The sequence below is a fragment of the Phragmites australis genome, chromosome 19 (assembly GCF_958298935.1).
Source record: "Phragmites australis chromosome 19, lpPhrAust1.1, whole genome shotgun sequence".
NCBI classification, from domain to species: Eukaryota; Viridiplantae; Streptophyta; class Magnoliopsida; order Poales; family Poaceae; genus Phragmites; species Phragmites australis.
The window spans coordinates 1,752,493-1,772,724 of NC_084939.1; the positions used below are offsets into that span (position 1 = coordinate 1,752,493).

General features: G+C 46.9%; 1 protein-coding gene and 1 non-coding gene across 2 annotated transcripts; one reads left to right on the plus strand and one right to left on the minus strand.

Annotated features, from left to right (window-relative positions):
• Window positions 1-5,023: 5,023 nt before the first annotated feature.
• LOC133901111 (small nucleolar RNA Z247) lies at window positions 5,024-5,162 on the plus strand. Its single transcript, XR_009906646.1, has one exon. It is a non-coding gene; the product is annotated as a small nucleolar RNA Z247 (small nucleolar RNA).
• Window positions 5,163-9,429: 4,267 nt separating this feature from the next.
• On the minus strand, window positions 9,430-12,307 carry LOC133900017 (uncharacterized). The gene is made up of 2 exons (XM_062341086.1): window positions 11,834-12,307; window positions 9,430-11,743 (listed from the first exon to the last, which is right to left on the minus strand). Exon 2 carries the CDS (start codon window positions 11,702-11,704, stop codon window positions 9,653-9,655), a length of 2,052 nt encoding a protein of 683 aa, XP_062197070.1. The 5' UTR covers window positions 11,705-11,743; window positions 11,834-12,307; the 3' UTR covers window positions 9,430-9,652.
• Between the last annotated feature and the right edge of the window lie 7,925 nt (window positions 12,308-20,232).

The following is a 20,232-nucleotide window of genomic DNA, read 5'->3' on the forward strand; positions in this document are numbered from 1 at the left end:
TTGCTGGACAAAGTCTGGGCCAAGCAATTACCTCTTATCTACAACATCCCAAAAAAGAGGAGAAACACCCTTCCGGCCATACAAAATATCAAAAGGAGCCATCTTGATATTCGCCTGATAACTATTGTTATAAGCAAACTCGGCTAATGCTAGCTGGTCTTCCTAACTACCCTTCCAAGACAGAATGCATGCATGCAACATATCCTCCAGAGTCTTAATGGTCTGCTCTGACTGACCATCTGTCTAAAGATGAAAAGTTGCACTAAGAGTGAGTTTCATGCCCAAAGCACTCTGCAAGCACTGCTAAAACTTAGACACAAACTTAATATCCAAGTCCAAAATGATCAATTTCAGTACCGCATGCAATCTCACAACTTCCTTAATATATAGGAACCAAATCATATGCGAAGTTAGTTGTCTTCATAGGAATAGAGTGCACGGACTTGGTAAGCCTGTCCACAACAACCCAAATAGCGTCCTGAACACGAGGAGGGCAAGACAACCCAAACACAAATCTGTCTTGACATGCTCTCATTTTCACTCAAGAACTGCCAAAGGCTGCAACAAACTGACATGTTGCTTATGTTTGGCCTTCATCTGCTAGTACACACCGCAAGAGGTGACATACTTAGTAATGTCAACTCTTATACGCTTCCACCAAAAGTTTTACTTCAGATCATGGTACATCTTAATCTCACCCAGATGCATAGAAAATGGCGTCCAGTGAGCCTCTCACCTTCACCTCTGACTTCTATGGCACACATAGACGGCCTCTAAAATGAACTGCACCATCCACATCTAAGCTGAACTCTTGAGATCGACCCTCTAAGATCCTCTTCCGTACATCGGAAAGAATCCAATTGTGCTATTGCGCCTCGCGAACACGCTTGGGTATGATAGACTGAATGATCATCTGTATCTCCTCCTGTGCAACACTGGCAAAAAAGAAAGAGATACGCATCCGCTCAAACTCTAAGATCAAAGACATCACGGTCCTAGGAACACATGTCTTGCTTAGAGCATCGGCCACCACATTACCCTTGTCTGGATGATGCTGAATCGTTATATCATAATCCTTTATCAACCCCAGCCATATGTGTTGCCTTAAATTCAGCTCATGCTGAGTGAATATTTACTTGATACTCTTATGGTCGGTGAAGATTTCACATGACTCCCCATAAAGATAGTGCCTCCAAGTTTTCAAAGCAAAGACAACGATAGCCAACTCAAGGTCGTGAGTGGGATAATTCTACTCATGAGTCTTCAAATGTCTAGAAGCATAATCAATGACACGACCCTCCTGCATCAACACACAACCCAAAGCAATCCGAGAAGCATGTGTGTACATGATATAATGCTTACCACTCACAAGTAGAGATAGGATAGGTGTATTAACTAACTTATTCTTCAATGTCTAGAAGATGGCCTCACACTCATCAGTCCATATAAAAGGAACCCACTTCTGTGTGAGTCTAATCATTGGAATAGAAATGGTAGAGAAATCCTGCACAAAACGCTGATAAAAGCCTGCAAGCCCGATAAAACTCCTGACCTCAATCACACTGCTCGACCTCTACCACTTAACCACAGTAGCAACATTCCTTGGGTCAACTGTGATACCATTTTGGTTGATGATATGTTTAATAAAACCCACTTCAGATAGCCAGAAAGCACACTTCTTGGGCTTCACATAGAACTTATTCTTTCGAAGAGTATCCAATACCAAGCCAAGATGCACCGCATGCTCCTTCTTAGTCTTCGAATAGATAAGGATGTCATCGATGAAAACTACACTACAACAAAATAGGTCATCCATGCCACCCCATCAGTGTCGGTAGGCACAAACCGGCACTGATGAAGTATCAGTGCCGGTTCGTAATATTCTAAGCTTGATCAACGATCGAGCTAGGTTGAACCAACACTGATACTCATTATTAGTGCCGGTTCTAGTTACCAACTGGTACTAATACTTCAGTACCGGTTCGTAAACATGAACCGACACTGATATGAGTCTGGACCCGAAAATTCACTTAAATAAACTTTTAGCTCGCAAGCCTCACGCCCGCTCTCCCCTATCTCCTCTGCATCATGTGCCCCTCTCTCCTTATCCTCTCTCTCTCTCTCTCTCTCTCTCTCTCTCTCTCTCACTCACTCCGATCCCCTTTGTCTCCTCCCTCTCCCAAACTCTCCTCCTCTCATCTCCTCTCTCCCCAGCGCCGAAGCTCAAGATGCACAAGCTCGCCAACTTCAACTCCCTCGTCCACGCCTTCTGGCCGGAGATCTCCACCAATGTCCATGCCTTCTGCTGCTAATCCTCATCATGGCGTCGTACCTCGTCCACCGCGCGTGTGACAGGGCCGCCTCGGTCCTGCTCACACCGCCATGCATACTGCTGGCCGCCGTGGGGCTCGGGGTCTCCAGGGGAGGCGTTGGCGTCCCTCTCCTCCGGTTCCCTGCCCCCGCCCTCTGTTGGCACTAGACTGGCGTGGAGCGGAGATCTGCCTGGACTTGGGGTTGATTCCTTCTTCTGCTGGTGATGGTGAGTAACCAGACTTGCTCATAATCGATTCCGTGTGTTGCAAGAGGTGGCCCGTTCTCTGCTGCCACTGGGAAGAATCGAATTCATATCTCCATTCAGTAAGTTGCGGGTTCATGTGCTGCACGCAACCCTACTAGTGCATTCCATCCATCCGTAGTTTGATTAGGTTCTTCTTATTTAGCCTGCAAGATCAATTTCGGTAGTGTTTAACTGCAATTTATTTTCCTAGAATTTTTTGGGCTCAATCGAATCTTATCGAACCTTAAGTCTGTCCCGGTTCGATCCAGCGGCTGTTCCAGTTCGATCCAGCGACTGTTCCTAGAGTTTTTGTGTTCTAGTGGTTTAATTAGGTACTTGATGTCAATATCGTTAGCTACCATGCTGAATTTTATGTTGGTAATCATTATGCTGTTTGGAGTTTCGAACGCTCGGAATAGGTAGGTTGTTGGTGCTCTTATTTTGGGCAATTGCTTGTCTAGTTATCTTGTCAGAAGCACTACATATATAGAATGGTATAGTGGCATGCTTGTCTCGTGTATATAGCGCTCTGTTTTGCCAATTGTAGTACTTGGCTATTTTGCGCTTCAGCACTGGTGATTGTACGTGAGATTGATTGCCTGATTGAAAGTCTTCTACTTGGCACTCACCCTATTTTCTGGAGATGCCTCTAGCACAATGTGGACACATATATCATAGTGCAAGTAAAAACCTGTTGCTAAAATTCGTCTGCTTGAAAGCTTTTCTTTAACTCCTTTTTGCAATCCAAATGTTGTACTATATGCCTCATGTAACCCTTCCCCAAAGGAAAAAAGAAAAACAGAGCAAAAATTGCTACCTTTCTGGTAATTGAGCAAGGATCAAGCTGCTATTTGGTCATGACATGAATTATTCTAAAATTTTAGTTTATATTGATGGACATTGGAGCCAATTTCAAGGCCTTTGTTGCTTAGTTCACATTTTGTACCTGCTTGGTGTTGTATCACCCAAGATTTATGTTTGCTAACACATAGTAGTTATGGACTCATACTTTGGCTCATTTTTACCCTGATTTTACTGTATTAATCATAGCTTTGTTACTTCCTCTGGAACATGTCTGTGCAGTTGAATACGCTGTATACTAGAGTATGCTTTTGGGATCAATTAAATATAACCGTTAGTCCATCTCAAAGCCAGTTTAGTTTACCTTTGCACATTTGTTTTACATTTTTGCCTAAATGAATTTCAGGTGAAGATGCACTTTGCGTAGATCAAGCTCCAAGCTATAGAGGAAGAAGAAACAATGGATCCAAGATTGGAGGCCATTGTGGAAAGAATGCTGGACAAGTATGATAGTATGCTTGCGGAGAGAGATGTGAATACAAATGCTACCTGTTGTACAATCTTTTCTTTTTTTGTTCCTTAGTGACTTTTGATGGCAGCATGACATAGATTGATAATAAGACTTGTAGTGTAATCATGAGTATGTCTATAATCATGAGTAATTCTGTGCAAAGTAATAATAATTTGTTTAGATCCTTCTACAAGATCATTGTGCAATTATTCTATCAAGTTTCTTTGGTAGCTTTCATTCTACAGAGTGTATTGCATCAGGGAACAACTAGATTAGGGGGGGGGGGGCATTAGAGCCGGCTCATGATAAAAAGTGGCACTGATAGTCTGAGTATCAGTGCCGAGTAATCAGTGCTGTTTCAAAAACTGCCATTGATAATATTTTTGAGCCGACACTAATGACCTTTTCTGTGGTAGTGCCACAACGAAGACATCAAGGTACTCATGAAACTGTTGAAGATATAGCAAGATACATTGGTTAGGAAAGCTAGATTTTCTGTATATCTCAAATATGGAAGTTGTATATCTTGTATTCAATCTCTAATTTGTGTATGAGCCACGCCGGCGGCTGTTGCCAGCCCTATATTAACATGAACGCGAGTACGGATGAGGTACCTCGCTTAATCTAATTTTCACATGGCATCAGAGCCGCTGCTTCCTCCAAACTCATCTATGGCAAGCTCCTCTTCTTCTCCTTCCCTGGCCGCATCTCCTCTCGGCCATCCTGTCACGGAGAAGCTTACAAGGACTAATCACGTCCTCTGGAAGGCGCAGGTTTTGCCTGCTCTATGCGGTGCACAGCTCATGGGATTTCTCGACGGTACGGCGGTCTGTCCTCCTGTGGAGATCGATGGAGGCAAGGACGGCAAGGAGAAGATTTTGAACCCGGCATATGCTGCGTGGCTGGCGCAAGACCAACAGGTCCTGGGGTACCTGCTCTCCTCGCTGTCCAGGGAGGTCCTCACCCAGGTGGCGTCGCTCACGAGCGCGTCTGCGGTGTGGAAGGCGATCGACGGGATGTTTGCATCCCAATCCCGCGCACGTGTGATCAACACACGGATGGCGCTGGCTACGACCCAGAAAGGCGGCATGTCCGTTGCGGAGTACGTCAACAAGATGAAGGTTCTGGCTGACGAGATGGCGTCGGCTGGGAAGCGCCTTGACGATGAGGAGTTGGTCTCCTACATCCTCTCCGGCCTGGACCTTGAGTTTAATCCCTTGGTCTCGGCCATAGCAGCTCGTGTTGAGCCCATCACCATGGACGAGCTCTTTGCCCAGCTGGTGGGCTTTGAGACTCGCCTTGAACTTCATCAAGGATTTCAGCAGAATCACTCGGCCAATGCCTCCTCACGTGGTCGCGGCAATGGTGGCCGCGGCCGTGGCAACAGAGGCCGGGGGCGCGGCAATGGTTCCCGCGGCCGTGGCAAAGGCAGATCCAATGTCAGCTACTCCAACAATTCTGACACAAGACCGCAATGTCAACTTTGTGGTAAGTTTGGGCACACTGTCATCAAGTGCTACAAGAGATTCGACACGTCCTTCACAGGAGAGGAGAAGAGTGCTAGATCTGCTATCACCTCGTACGGTATTGACACAAATTGGTATACCGATACGGGAGCCACTGATCACATTACAAGTGAGCTGGACAAATTGACGGTGAGAAATAAGTACAATGGCAATGATCAAGTCCACACCGCTAGCGGTGCAGGTATGGAAATTAATCATATTGGTCATACTACTGTTCGTACCCCTAGTCGTGATCTTTATTTAAATAATGTTCTCCATGTTCCTAAAGCAAGCAAAAATTTAGTTTCTGTTCATCGCCTTGCTACCGATAATAATGCTTTCTTGGAATTTCACCCTGATTTCTTTTCTGTTAAGGATCAGGTTACGAAGAAAACCCTTCTTCACGGTCGATGTAAGGGTGGTCTCTACCCTTTGCCAACCTTCCCATCCAGTTCAAGCAAGCAAGCTTACGGAGTCGTCAAACCATCTACTACAAGATGGCATAGTCGTTTGGGTCATCCATCTTTATCTATTGTTCATCAAGTGCTTAGCCAAAATAATCTTCCTTTTTCTTGTGAGTCAAATAAAGATTCTGTGTGTGATGCTTGTCAACAAGCAAAAAGTCATCAATTACCATATCCCAAGTCTTCTAGTGTTTCCAAAGTTCCTTTAGAACTTGTTTTTTCTGATGTCTGGGGTCCTGCTTCAGAATCTGTTGGAAGAAAGCAATACTATGTTAGCTTTATTGATGACTACAGTAAATTTACTTGGATTTATTTGCTCAAACATAAATCTGAGGTTTTTCAGCGCTTTCATGAATTTCAGAATCTTGTTGAGAGACTCTTTGATCGAAAAATTATTGCTGTGCAAACAGATTGGGGAGGCGAATATCAGAAGTTGAATTCCTTTTTCCAGCGCATTGGTATTACTCATCATGTCTCTTGCCCTTATGCCCACCAACAAAATGGTTCGGCCGAACGTAAACATCGTCACATTGTTGAAGTAGATTTGTCTCTCCTTACTCATGCATCAATGCCTTTGAAATTCTGGGATGAAGCCTTTCTCACTGCCACCTATCTTATTAATCGTCTTCCTAGCAAAGTCATTCACAACACTACTCCTTTGGAACTCTTATTTCATGACAAACCTGACTATAGTCTGCTTCGCACTTTTGGTTGTGCTTGTTGGCCGAACCTTCGCCCCTATAATTCCCATAAGCTTCAATTTGGATCTAAACAATGCACTTTTCTTGGATATAGTCCTCTTCACAAGGGATTTAAGTGTCTCGACATCTCTACGGGTCGTGTTTATATCTCTCGCGATGTTGTCTTTGATGAAAATGTCTTCCCTTTTGCTCGCCTCAATCCGAATGCTGGTGCTCGATTGACCTCTGAAATTTTGCTGCTGCCTAGTGCCTCTCATAGTCCATCACCTATTGATCATGGGGGCGTACATGTAGATGATCAATCCATGATGAATTTCCCTTTAAATCCTGCTAATCCCGCTTATGAGCATTCTGCAGAAAACAATGTTGAACAGGGGCAAAATTCTGACGAACAGGCATTTGACCAGCAGCAACTCGAAGGCGCACTTGGACCAGCAGCAGCAACTCCAGGCTCCTCCGCCATATCTGACCAGTAGCAACAAGGAGGACACATCCAGGACAGGGAAGCAACTGAACAGCACACCGAGCAGCAGGCATCCTCAACCGAATCTACACCGGTGGCAGACTCTGCACCTGGCATCCCTGTTCAGGCTTCAATAGCGCCGGCGCCTGCACCAAACCGACCTACAACAAGGCTTCAACAAGGTATTCGAAAGCCAAAAGTATATACTGATGGCACATTGAGGTATGAGAATTTTACTGTCACTGGTGAACCGAGTGATATTCAAGAAGCACTAGGAGATAGTAGATGGAAAACAGCTATGGATAATGAATTTTTGGATCTTATGAAAAATGAAACTTGGCACTTAGTTCCACCAGCTAAAGGGAAAAATATTATTGATTGCAAGTGGATTTACAAGATTAAAAAGAAGGCAGATGGAACTATTGATAGATATAAGGCACGTTTAGTTGCAAAAGGTTTTAAACAATGCTATGGTATTGATTATGAGGATACTTTCAGTCCCGTTGTGAAGGCTGCTACTATTCGTCTTGTATTGTCAGTTGCAGTCTCAAGGGGATGGAGTCTACGCCAATTAGATGTGCAGAACGCGTTTCTTCATGGTGTTCTGGAGGAAGAAGTGTACATGCGACAACCACCAGGCTATGAAAGCAAGTCTATGCCTCATTATGTATGTAAGTTGAATAAGGCTTTGTATGGCCTTAAACAAGCGCCAAGAGCTTGGTATTACAGATTGAGTACAAGGTTACAAGAACTTGGGTTTACTCCATCTAAGGCAGATACATCCTTGTTCTTTTACAGTAAGGGAAAACTCACTATTTTTGTTCTAGTCTATGTGGATGATATTATTGTTGCCAGCTCTTCTTCAGATGCAACCTCAGCATTACTTCGAGATCTAGAGAAGGACTTTGCACTCAAAGACTTGGGTGATTTACATTACTTTCTTGGCATAGAAGTAAAGAAGAGAGAAGATGGGATTCTGATGACACAAGAAAAGTATGCTATGGAGTTGCTCAAGCAAGTAAGTATGCATACATGCAAGGAAGTAAGTACACCCATGTCTGTTTCAGAAAAATTGTCAATATCAGAAGGAGAGAAGTTGGGGCCAAAGGACTCAACACATTATAGGAGTATAGTTGGTGCTCTTCAGTATCTAACCTTGACACGGCCAGATATATCCTTTTCAGTAAATAAGGTGTGTCAGTTCCTTCATTCCCCCACTTCATCACATCTTACTGCAGTTAAAAGAATTTTGAGATATGTTAAAGGAACCTTGGGTGTTGGACTCAAGATAAGCAAGTCATCTTCCATGTTGGTAAGTGCTTTTTCAGATGCAGACTGGGCTGGTTGCCTAGATGACAGGAGATCCACTGGGGGCTTTGCTGTATTTTTAGGATCCAATTTGATATCTTGGAGTGCAAGAAAACAAGCGACCGTGTCAAGATCTAGTACAGAAGCAGAATACAAATCATTAGCTAATGCAACAGCTGAGGTAATGTGGGTACAAACATTATTGAATGAACTTGGTATAGTTCATCCTTCAGCAGCTCGTCTTTGGTGTGATAATATTGGTGCTACCTATTTATCGGCTAATCCTGTTTTTCATGCAAGAACTAAACATATAGAAGTTGATTATCATTTTGTGAGAGAGCGTGTTGCTCGCAAATTACTGGATGTTCAGTTTGTGCCAACAGGAGATCAAGTTGCCGATGGTTTCACCAAGCCCTTGTCAGTTCGCCGGTTAATGGAATTCAGGCACAATCTCAACTTGGGAAGTTAAGATTGAGGGAGGCTGTTGAAGATATAGCAAGATACATTGGTTAGGAAAGCTAGATTTTCTGTATATCTCAAATATGGAAGTTGTATATCTTGTATTCAATCTCTAATTCGTGTATGAGCCACGCCGACGGCTGTTGCCGGCCCTATATTAACATGAACGCGAGTACGGACGAGGTACCTCGCTTAATCTAATTTTCACAGAAACATCCTGTTCATGGCCTCTATAAAAACAACATGAGCATTCGTTAGTCCAAAGAGCATAACTACGTATTCAAAGTGTCCATACCTCGTGTTGAAATCTGTCTTCTCGATATCCTCCTCTCTAATTCGCAGCTATTGCGGCTGTTGCATTGTCGGTTGCCAAAAAAGTTGTGGGCAAGGCTGGTGGTGCGTGTAAGAAGTTGTAGAGGTTAATGATGGTTAGAGAGGAGGCAACAGGCAATGCCACCACCTTATGCAGGGAGATGGGCCATGGGGTAAGGAGGGTGGAGACGTGGGAGAAAGGGATGTAGAAAATAACTGTTGGGTATCTATATACTAGGTGAGCACCAAATAGGATTCTATGATATTTTCTGACGAGTGTGTCATCGTAATTCAGTGATATACGTAGGTAAAGCTCATTTCCGATATATTTTCCATTTCAGAGGAATATAGGAAAAGACACTCAATTCACTTGTGATCAAGATTTGCGATTTTATATCTCACTAACATGTGGCCCTTGAACCCCACGTGTCAATAATACGTAAAGTCTTAACTCGCCACTGATTTGAGCGTCATGTCCACTATGATCCCATTTAATTTCCTTCACTTCCTAATCCTACGGATCGGGTACCTTCACAACACTAAAGGAGTTTGTTTAGGCACAGTGCTTGCTCTAGGTGTCAACCACGAGCTTGGCCCTGGCGTGTCCAGACTCCACCCTGTACTGGTCCCCCACGCCGAAGTGCGCCATGAGCAGCCACACCACGGTGAGCAACTCGCCCCCCTGGCTCAGCTGCCTGGCGTGCGCGTTCCCGCTGCACTTGCCGGAGGCGTAGCAGAGCATCTCCACCCACACGCTGGCGACGAGCCTCCACCTCTTGTCCTCCGTCGCTCTCTCCAGCTCCAGCAGCTGCCTGGCGAGCTTGCAAGCCTGGAAGAGCACCGACTTGCTCCTGTCCCCCTTCACGTCCCGTGGCTCGGCGATGGACGTGTCCACGTCCCGGAGCCTGTCCGCGCAGCCCTCCTCGTCTTCGATCTCTTCGGCTCGCCGGAAGAAGTTCTTGGCCTCCGCGCAGGTGTCGCCGAACCGGATCTGACCGATGCTCGCCGTCATCATGAAGGGGCGCATCACCAGAAGGAAGAGCATGTAGTTAGATATCTCCCTGCTCATCGCCGCCAGAGGGTCAGAAATGTTTTTATGGTTGGCATAGAAGCAGAGATCTGTGGCGATATGCCAGAGGAGGATGCTCTCGTCGAACTCGCAGTCGACGCTCCACCCCAGCTGCTGGTACAGGCCCTTGCGCTGGAGCGCCCACTGCCCGCGGTGCTCGCCGAGCTTCCGGTAGCTCTTGGGATCCATGGTGCTGTTCGCCTTGCTCTTGAGCTGCTCAAAGATGAGGCGCTTCAGCTGCTCCGACACGGGGATCTTCTTCGTGTACCTCCAGCTGTCCCACATCGTCTTGACCCGGAAGTTCCATTTCCACTCCAGCCACTCCATGAGCCCCTTGTACCAGCGGGGATTGTCTTTCAGGCAGTAGCTGATCAGGTTGTACTGCGACATAAGATTCGACCACCTCGGTCTCGCCTCCGGCTGGAAGGACTTGATCAGCCAAAATACCACCTCTGCCGCCGGCCGGAGCCGCTCTCTGGCTCGCAGGTCGGCGTAGGTCCATGGGGAGATGACCATCAGGAGGATGGCGTAGAACTCCAAGAAGATTGCGCCGCCCAAGAGCACGTAGGAGATGCTAACGTCAACGGGCGCGTAGTCTCGCCTGTCGCCGGCCGCGCGGGTAAAGAGCACGAGCGACACGACCGGCGCGGCGAGGGTGAAGACGCGCACGCCTCGGCCGAGCCAGCCATGGATCACCAGGGACTTGGAGTGGAGGGACTCGTACATGAGCACCAGCTCGATCTCCACGACCTTGAACGCCTGGTCCATCTCCAACTTCCGGAAGAAGGCGAGGCTGTCGATGCGGTCCTGGAAGCTGAGGATGAGGTCAACGAAGAGGCGGCGGAAAGTGTGGAAGAACCTGTGCGCGTTGTACACCAGGTCGCCGTACGCCTCCCGCTTCACCTCGACGTGGACGTCGTCGTCCGGAGGCCGCTCCGGCACGATGACGATCTTGGCCACCAGCCCGGCGTCCGTCCTAGACTGGCACTCCTCCACGAACTTGGCATAGTTGGGTCCGGGGTCCGGCGGCGTAAGCATGGAGCTGCGCAGGCTGCCCATGCTCGCCGCCCTGAGCGCCAGCGTCCGCTCGCCGTACTTTGTCACGCCGGCCAAGAACATCACGACCGCCGGGACCATGAGCCGGACGCCTGGGCGCGACTTCCAGTAGACGTATCCGGCGAGGACGACCTGCGAGACGAGGCTGAGGAAGTGGCGCAACCACAGCTCGTTGTCCTCGACGGCGAACGCGGTGATGGTGTCCTGGCCGCCGAGGTGGAGAATGAGGAACGGGGCCCAGAAGACGAGGATGTGCATCTCGCCGTCCCGCGACCCGCCGCAGAGCCTCTGGTTCTGGGACAGGTTGCCCAGCGCGTAGATGGCGATGTAGTCGGCGAGCAGGTACGCGAGCCAGAGCGGCATGCGCAGCCACCACTCCGCGACCCGCTTGCGCAGGCCGCCGGCGAAGAGGAGGAAGACCTGCAGGGTGAGGCTGGACAGGACCAGCACACGGATCTCCCACTCGCCCCATACCTCCCAGACATGCTTCCATGTCATGTCCGATCCACTCGTTTCTTGAAATCTTTCTCAGCGAACCTTGATCAAGAAAAATAAAAGATCTTGAACATGTCGGAGAAGGACACAGTAACAAGAAGCAAATCGATAGGTGCTAGCGTGGAAACCAACCAGTTTATTTGCTCGCATATGTGACTCTGCCTCTACAACGAGACCACAGCGTGCCGGCGGCGGCATGGACGGCAGAGAAACGCCGATGGAGCCGGTCGTTTCCTCTTCAGGCAGAGGTAGGTGCCCGGGTACAAGACATGCCGTTGACCTGAAGACTTGCACTAGGTCCATGCAAAAATCAATTTTGTAGTAAGTGGTGGTTGAGACTTGAGAGCAACTCTGTGACTCGGTAACTGTACCAATTTTATACTAAAAACAAACGAGGAACTTTCAACCTAGCTTTTGGATCCCAGCAGTCCACTTGCCTCGCCAGCGAGTTGGTGGCACTTCAATTCACATGAAAAGAACAAGTGTTAGCGACCGCTTGGACTAGAGGGATTTTCAAGAAAGGAATAGCAGAGAATTTGGGGCTAGGATAGCAAGCATAGCTTTATAGGTTGGATTCAGCAAGAACAGAGGAAGATAGAGGTCAAAGAGTAGTTCATATCCTCGTTAGCTTCCTCTCCACACTCTCTCACCCCTTTAATAGCGTTCCTTACATGGCCTCTGGCCCACACTCTTCTTCAGCACCACATGGCGCTCACGACATCTCATACCCATCCAGGTGGACGTTAGGACGCCTGGGCCTTCTAGTTCGCCTGGCCTGAGTCTTCTGCAGGCTCGTCTTCCTCCTCAGCCCACGGGCGTCGTCATCCTTAACACCCTCCCCGCCTTGAGAAACAGTCTGGCCCCAGGCTGGAGCGTGAGGGAAGCGAGCACGAAGCTTATCCATGTCTTCCCAGGTGGCGAGCTGAACATCCTGATTGGACCACTTGATCAAAGCCTGAGAGACCAAGGCATTACCCACTGGAACACGCTGAGTCTGTAGGATAGCTTCTGGGTGCAGATAAGGATCGATAGCAGGAGGTGGTGCTGTGACGACGTGTTCTTTGTCTCCCAAGGCCTTGCGCAAGTGTGAGACATGGAATACCAGATGGATGGAGCTTGAGGGTGGTAATTGGAGACGATAAGCGACAGCACCAATGCGTTCCAAAACTTGATAAGTTCCAAAATACTTGAAGGAGAACTTGTGATTGGAACGAGTGGCCACCGAGGACTGCACATACGGCTGTAGTTTGAGGAAAACCCAATCGCCCACCTTGAAGATGCGTTCAGTTCTGTTCTTGTTCGTCTGTTGCTTCATGCATTGCTGAGCTCGATGAAGGTGCTGTTGGAGAAGCTTGAGCACCAACTCACGGTCACTGAGCCATTTCTGCATATCATCAACTTGATAGTGCTCTTTTGGGTCGATGCCGAAGTCGCGGGGAGAATTACCATAGACGCCAATCACTCCACTTACCTGGGCAAGCCTGGACAAAGCAGCGAAGATAAATTTTGAGACACTGATTCACACGCTCGGTCTGGCTGTCCGTCTGAGGGTGGTAGGTGGAACTCATGCGAAGCTGAGTGCCTGTGAGTTGGAAGAGTTCTTGCCAAAAAGCACTTGTGAAGATGCGGTCGCGGTCTGAAATGATGGATTGTGGCAAGCCATGAAGTTTGTAAATGTTGTTCAGATAGGCCAAGGCCACTTTGTGTGTTGTGAATGGAGGACCAAGAGGCACAAAGTGAGCATACTTTGATAACTTGTCCACAACCACCAGAATGCAGTTAAAGGATGATGAGCGAGGTAGGCCTTCGATGAAATCCAAAGAAATTATTTGCCATGCCTGAGTTGGAATAGGAAGGGGTTGCAGAAGACTTGGATAGCGAACCCACTCAGGTTTTTCTTGTTGACAGATATCACAACTCTGAACATAAGCACGGATGTGCACTTTCATGCTTGTCCAAAAGAACAACTGAGAAATGTGTTGGTAGGTGACAGGGAACCCAGAATGGCCGTCTGATGCGCTATCGTGTAAGGCTTGAATAACCTTCAATTGAAGAGAAGAGTTGTCATCCAGTCAAATGCGATCACGATAGTAGATGATACCTTCCTTCAATGAGAATTCGGTGGCAGAGGGACTGGAAATAGACAATTCAGTGAGTAATTGCCGTGCACGGTCACTCAAAGAATAACAAGCGTGCACTTCTTGCAACCAGATAGGGACCCCAGAAGAGATGGCGATCAATTCTGCATCAAGGGCATGAGGCTGGCGGGACAAGGCGTCGGCAACGCCATTCTCCAGGCCTTTCTTGTACTGAATGGTGTAATCAAGGCCAAGAAGCTTTGTGAGGGCGTGTTGCTGCCATGGAGTGGTGAGACGCTGGTCGTCCAGATGCGAGAGACTGCGTTGGTCGGTCTTGATGGTGAATGGTCCATGCTGAAGATAAGGAGGCCATTGTTCCATTGCTAGGAGAATGGCAAGGCATTCTTTTTCATAAGGGTAGAGGCCACGATTGTGTGGACCCAACGCCTTGCTGAGATAAGCCAAGGGATGGCCATCCTGAAGAAGGACGGCGCCGATGCCGGACTCGCACGCGTCTGTCTCAACTATGAATGGTTTCTGGAAATCAGGCAAGGCGAGCACTAGCACCTGGATGAGAGCAGCCTTGAGCTCCTAGAAAGAGGCTTCCTGTTCTAAAGTCCAGATGAAGAGAGCATTTTTCTTCAGTAATTCAGTCAAGGAATGACTGATGATGCTGAAATTCTTGACAAATTTGCGGTAATAGCCGGCGAGGCCTAAAAATCCACACAGCTCTTTGGTGGAGATGGGCGTAGGCCATGCCTTGACAGCTTCAATCTTGACTGGATCTGTGGCGACACCCGCCACATTGATAACATGACCGAGGTAAGCCAATTTTGTCTGAGCGAAGGAACACTTGGAGTCTTTCACCTAGAAGTGATGTTGTTTCAACAGTTGCAGCACTTGAGTCAGATGTATGACGTGGTCCTCCAAAGAAGCACTATAAACCAATACGTCGTCCATGAAGACAAGGACGAATTTGCAGAGCATTGGGGCCATTAGCTGATTCATACCACCTTGGAAGGTCAATGGAGCGCCTGACAAACCAAACAGCATAACACAAAACTCATAGTGGCCACTATGTGTTTGGAAGGCCGTTTTGAACTCTTCCCCAGGTGCTAGACGAATTTGATGAAATCTAGAATACAAGTCCAATCATGTGAACTAAGAAGCACGGGCCAATTCATCAAGACACTCATCAATGATTGGAAGGGGAAATTTGTTTTTCACAGTCATCGCATTGAGGTGCCAAAAATCAACACAAAACCTCCAAGACTTATCCTTCTTGGGAACCAACAAGGCAGGGGAGGAGAAGGGACTTGTGCTAACCTGAATGATGCCCTTGCTCAACATGTCAGCGATTTGTCTTTCAGTTTCATCTTTCTGCGCAGGTGAATAGTGGTAAGGTCGAATGTGGATCAGCTTGGACCAAGGCAGTAGAGGGATACGATGATCCCAGGAACAACAGGGTGGTAGCTCCTGGAGAGGCTCAAATACAGAGGCAAATCGTTGTAACACAGCCTGAATAGTAGAAAGGACATTTTCAGTAGTATCCGGTATATGTAGAGGGCAAACGTCCTGGAGTTGGCACCAGGCAGTGGAACTGCTAGCAATACCGAGTAGGGTGGCAGAAGAAGATGATTTCCGAAGAGATGTGTGTTGGATGCCCTGAAGAAATACGTGTTGAGAATCATGCAGAAATTTCAGAGTCTTGAGCTTCCAGTTAACAATCATGGGGCTGTGATGTTCGAGCCAATCCATACCCAATATGACATCGTAGCAACCTAGAGGGAAGACCTTGAGGTTAGAAATGAAGGTGACGCCCTACACTTTCCATTCACCCTGAAGAATTTTGTGAGTACACTGCACAATAGCTCCATCTGCCACCTTAACCTGGAGAGGCTGTGGAAGAGGTGTAATACCAGAGAGATGGAGCGCGACCCTATCATCAATGAAGCTATGTGTGCTGCCCGAGTCAATAAGAATCAAAACTGGTTGTTGCTGAATCTGGCCACTCATACGCACATTACGGGGAGCATGCAAACCTTGGATGGCATGTTTGGAGATAGCCATGAGGACTGCATTAGAGATAGCATTGGCTGCTGGCACGTCTTCGTCAGCTGAATCAGTGATTTGCATGAAGTCCAAAAGTTCCTCCAACACATGGATCTGGACCGTGGCAACATAGCGATGATTGTGACACCATTTCTCGTGACATTTATAGCGAAGACCACGCGCTCAACAATAGGCACGTAGAGCGTCGAGTTTGTCAGCCACGCTGGGTGCTCGAGCCGCTTCAGCGCTTTTCTTGTCATCAGTAAGTTCGCTAAAGGTAGAGCACGACTTGATTGGTGGAGGAGGCAGAGGCCACGGGGTAGGGGGCCTTTAATGGAGCTTCAGAGAAGGGGCAGATTCTGCTTTCACTTGTAGAGACCGCCAGGCACCCTCACTAGCTTCTTCCTGCAAGCCAGCAAGAGCAATAGCAGTATCCAAGTCGCGAGAGAGATGCACAAGAACAACGGCGCGAATGTCATCGCGTAAACCATCAACAAAACGAGTAACAAGATACATGTTATCAATTGTTTCGCTGTAGGAAAGCAATTATTCCATTAGTGCTTCAAATTGTTCAACATAATCTGCTACGGAACTGGACTGACGCAAATGAAAATGTTGACGAATCAACTATTGGTATTGATCTCGACCGAATCTATCAGAAACCCAAGAGCAGAGTTGTGCCCAACTAGCCTTACGAATACGGTGTTCAGCAGATTGAGCCCAATGGGCAGCATTACCCACAAAGTGCATCGTGGCCATGCGAACCCATAAATTGGCTGCAATACCACAAACTTCGAAAAAGGTTTCACATTTTGTTTGCCAAATTTTTGGAAGAGAGCCATCAAATTGGGGAAAATCCAATTTCAGCCGAGGCATGCCAAAAAACTGAGACCCAGCAGGAGGAAACAATTCAGCACAAGCAGCATTGTCATGGCAAACAGATGAAGGATAATTGGAGGCGAGGTTTTCGCTCGCACCTGTGACCGGAGGTAGCGCATAGGTGGTAACCTGCCCATGTGCGACCCTCCGGTGATGAGTATCATCGCGGTGCCCAAATGGGCTGAGTAATCCATCTTCAGAGAATGCGCTCGGAGGAGGACGAGCGGGAGATGGGTGAACTCCTTGAGGTGAAGATGCTTGAAACGGGTCGTGGAAGGCGTTGGATGGGGATGGAAATGCAGGTGGTGGAGGTGGGGTAGCGGGCGCAGGTGTGAGAGGATCACTCACAGACTGCTTGATGGTCTCGATCTCCGATCTCAACTCCTCGACCTTGGCCTCCATGGATGGCTTCCAGGCACCGAAATCGGCCATGGACATTGAGATCCCTTTAAGGGACGCGGCGATGGTGTCGAGGATGCTGAACTTGGACTCGATCCACACACCCATGGTCTGTATCTCATCTTCAAGCTTAGACTCGATGCCACCGATCCAATCGCCCATGGCCTTCATCTCTTCCTCAAGTTGATGCATCTTCTCTTATTGCTTGGTGCGGTAGGTGGGATGATGGAGGTACTCGGGGATCTCCAGGATACGAACAAATCTGATACCAGGTTGTTAGCGACTGCTTGGACTAGAGGGATTTTCAAGAGAGGAATAGTAGAGAATTTGGGGCTGGGATAGCAAGCATAGCTTCATAGGTTGGATTCAACAAGAATAAAGGAAGATAGAGTTCGGAGAGTAGTTCATATCCTCGTTAGCTTCCTCTCCACACTCTCTCGCCCCTTTAATAGCATTCCTTACATGGCCTCTGGCCCACACTCGTCTCCAGCACCACACGGCACTCACGACAGCTCATACCCATCCATGCGGATGTTAGGACGCCTAGGCCTTCTGGTTCGCCCAGCCTAAGCCCTCTGCAGGCCTGTCTTCCTCCTCAGCCCACGGGTGTCATCATCCTTAACAGCAAGTTCGGTAGTTCTGCAAAAGAAGATACTCCCTCCAATTCCATATACGAGTCCATTTGGACTTGTCCGCACGAATTAAGGTTGACGCGGGATGCAAATTTGACCAAGAAAAATGTTTTGGTTGGCATATTGTCTCCAATAGTACATGAAGAAGATTATTCTAGGCACGAAATTTGAAACGGATCAAAATTAGCAAAAACGTCAAACAACTTTTCTTACCATAGGATCTTATCAAAGTTTGCGCTCCGAACACGTTTTAGTTTTCTCTAGCGCGGCAGCATATCACAGCCAGCAAGGTTAGGTGGGTAGCAGCAGCGGTGGTGGTGCAGTGTTAGCGCCACTGGCCATGGGATGGAAGTAATCGTGGGTGACAATGGAGGGCAGCAGCACACGACAACAAGTGGCAATGGCGGTGGGGGCCAGTGCGAATCCAACGAGAAGTTCTATGGAGATGAAGAAATCTTGATATAATAGTTGTGGAAGATGTTTGAAAATAACTAATCTAGTCACCTGAAATATGCATATACCCTTTTCACATTGATCAATATATTAAGCGGCAACTTCATTGCATACAACAATTTCTTCTAACTTAACGTTAATCTCAGCAGAATCTTGTAACACCCCGGGTTTCAACAAACCCAGATCGTTACCGACTCTCATTTAGACCTAACCAATACAAAAATTATAAGAATTTTTGGCAGAGTTTCCCCCTGTATTCACTGCTTTTCAGGACAAGCAAACTGCATTCATCACAGGCAAAAAATATATAAACGGGAAGTAAACATAACAGTCTAAAACTAGTACCCGAAACAACTCACGGACTCGTTACATTACACCAAAAGCAGTCACGAGCTGCAAACTGACCAAAATAACCAAGTACAGTGTTAAAGGGTTACGGATACAAGTGTAAAGTTATTTAAGTGTGATCACTTGCCACTACATGATGCTATTGCCCCTTCCGAACATGTCGCGAGTAAAGGTACCTAAAAACCAAATGAAACACAAATGTGAGTAAAAACACTCAGCAAGTACAGATATGAAACCGAAAGAACAGACGCATCAACAGCGTCAATGAAGAACGAGAAATATTGGGTTTTCTTTTTCTTAAAAGGAGCAAGAAGACAATAGTTTCCGTCGACACGGACCGTCCTAAATTTCCTTTGCATTTACCCGTAAAACCGAGCAAGTGGGGCCAGCACTCACTCATAGAATCATGAACATAAGAATCAAATTGCCCGGTAACACCGGACCAGGAATGATAGATAAACATGGAACAACTTGAAACTGGAATACTGATATGAACTCATAGTTGAACTTGAACCATATGAATATAGGAAAATTTCAAATATTGAATAAACACAATTGAAAGGGATCAGCAAAACATTTGTCAAGCAAAACAAGCCAATCATGAGTTTGTCATGCACTTGCCTTAACCGTGACGAGAAACTAGCTTCGCGTCATCTATACCGGAATTTCTCAAACCTGAGGATTAAAGCTACTCTCAAAAATCTATTTCATGATATTCGCATGACTATACGTAATATACAACATCGACGCTAGCCAATCCTGAAGAAACCATGTAGGACTATAACTGAACTGGGCAACAAGGAAACTGATTTTGTTCAACCATATAGCTACCCTAGATTAGATTAATGAGAGGTTACAAAAGTTCATGTTGGAACATAAATGCATTCGATGTGCATTAGTGCCCGTTACTAAGTCATCGCTGAATTCTAGTCCTATGAACAACAAACGCAACGACAACTAGTAGAGAACAGAGCACACCATAGTTCAGTCTCTTGGTTACAGCAGCATGAATCCAAACGAAGGATTAATACGGATTCACCACCCCATTGGTCGAACAACAGTAACCTACTGAGACCGGTAAGCATAGCAAAACTAGGCATGGTAGACGCTGGCTGAATCAAGTGCCGAGGAGCTTGAGCTACTCTAGAGTTCTTCAAACATGCAGGAAAAACAAATAAGCAGGCTGAAACTACAACCACAACAGGAGCTAGGTTCTCTTTTTCTACCATGAATTCAGAATATATAACATGCTCTTTCAATTGTCTCAAAACATAGGCAATTACCTTCCCATCTTGCATAAGGACGCATCCAAGTCCTACTCGGGAGGCATCAGAATAAACAGTGAAACGTCTGCTGGGCTCTGGAAGTGTAAGGACAGGAGCGATCACCAACCTCTCCTTCAATACTTGAAAACTACGCTCACAATTCTCAGTCCACTTAAACTTCACATTCTTTTTAGTGAGCATGGTCATAGGCTTGGTAATGATCGAAAAATCCTTCACAAAACGTCGGTAGTAACCTACCATGCCCAAGAAACTCCTCGCCTCCTTGACATTAGTCGGCCTTTCCCATTCTACCACTGTAGAAATCTTGCTTCGATCAACTGAGATACCTTGCTGATTAATAACATGTCCCAGGAAACTGACCTCAGAAAGCCAGAACTCACACTTCTTCAAATTAGCATAAAAAA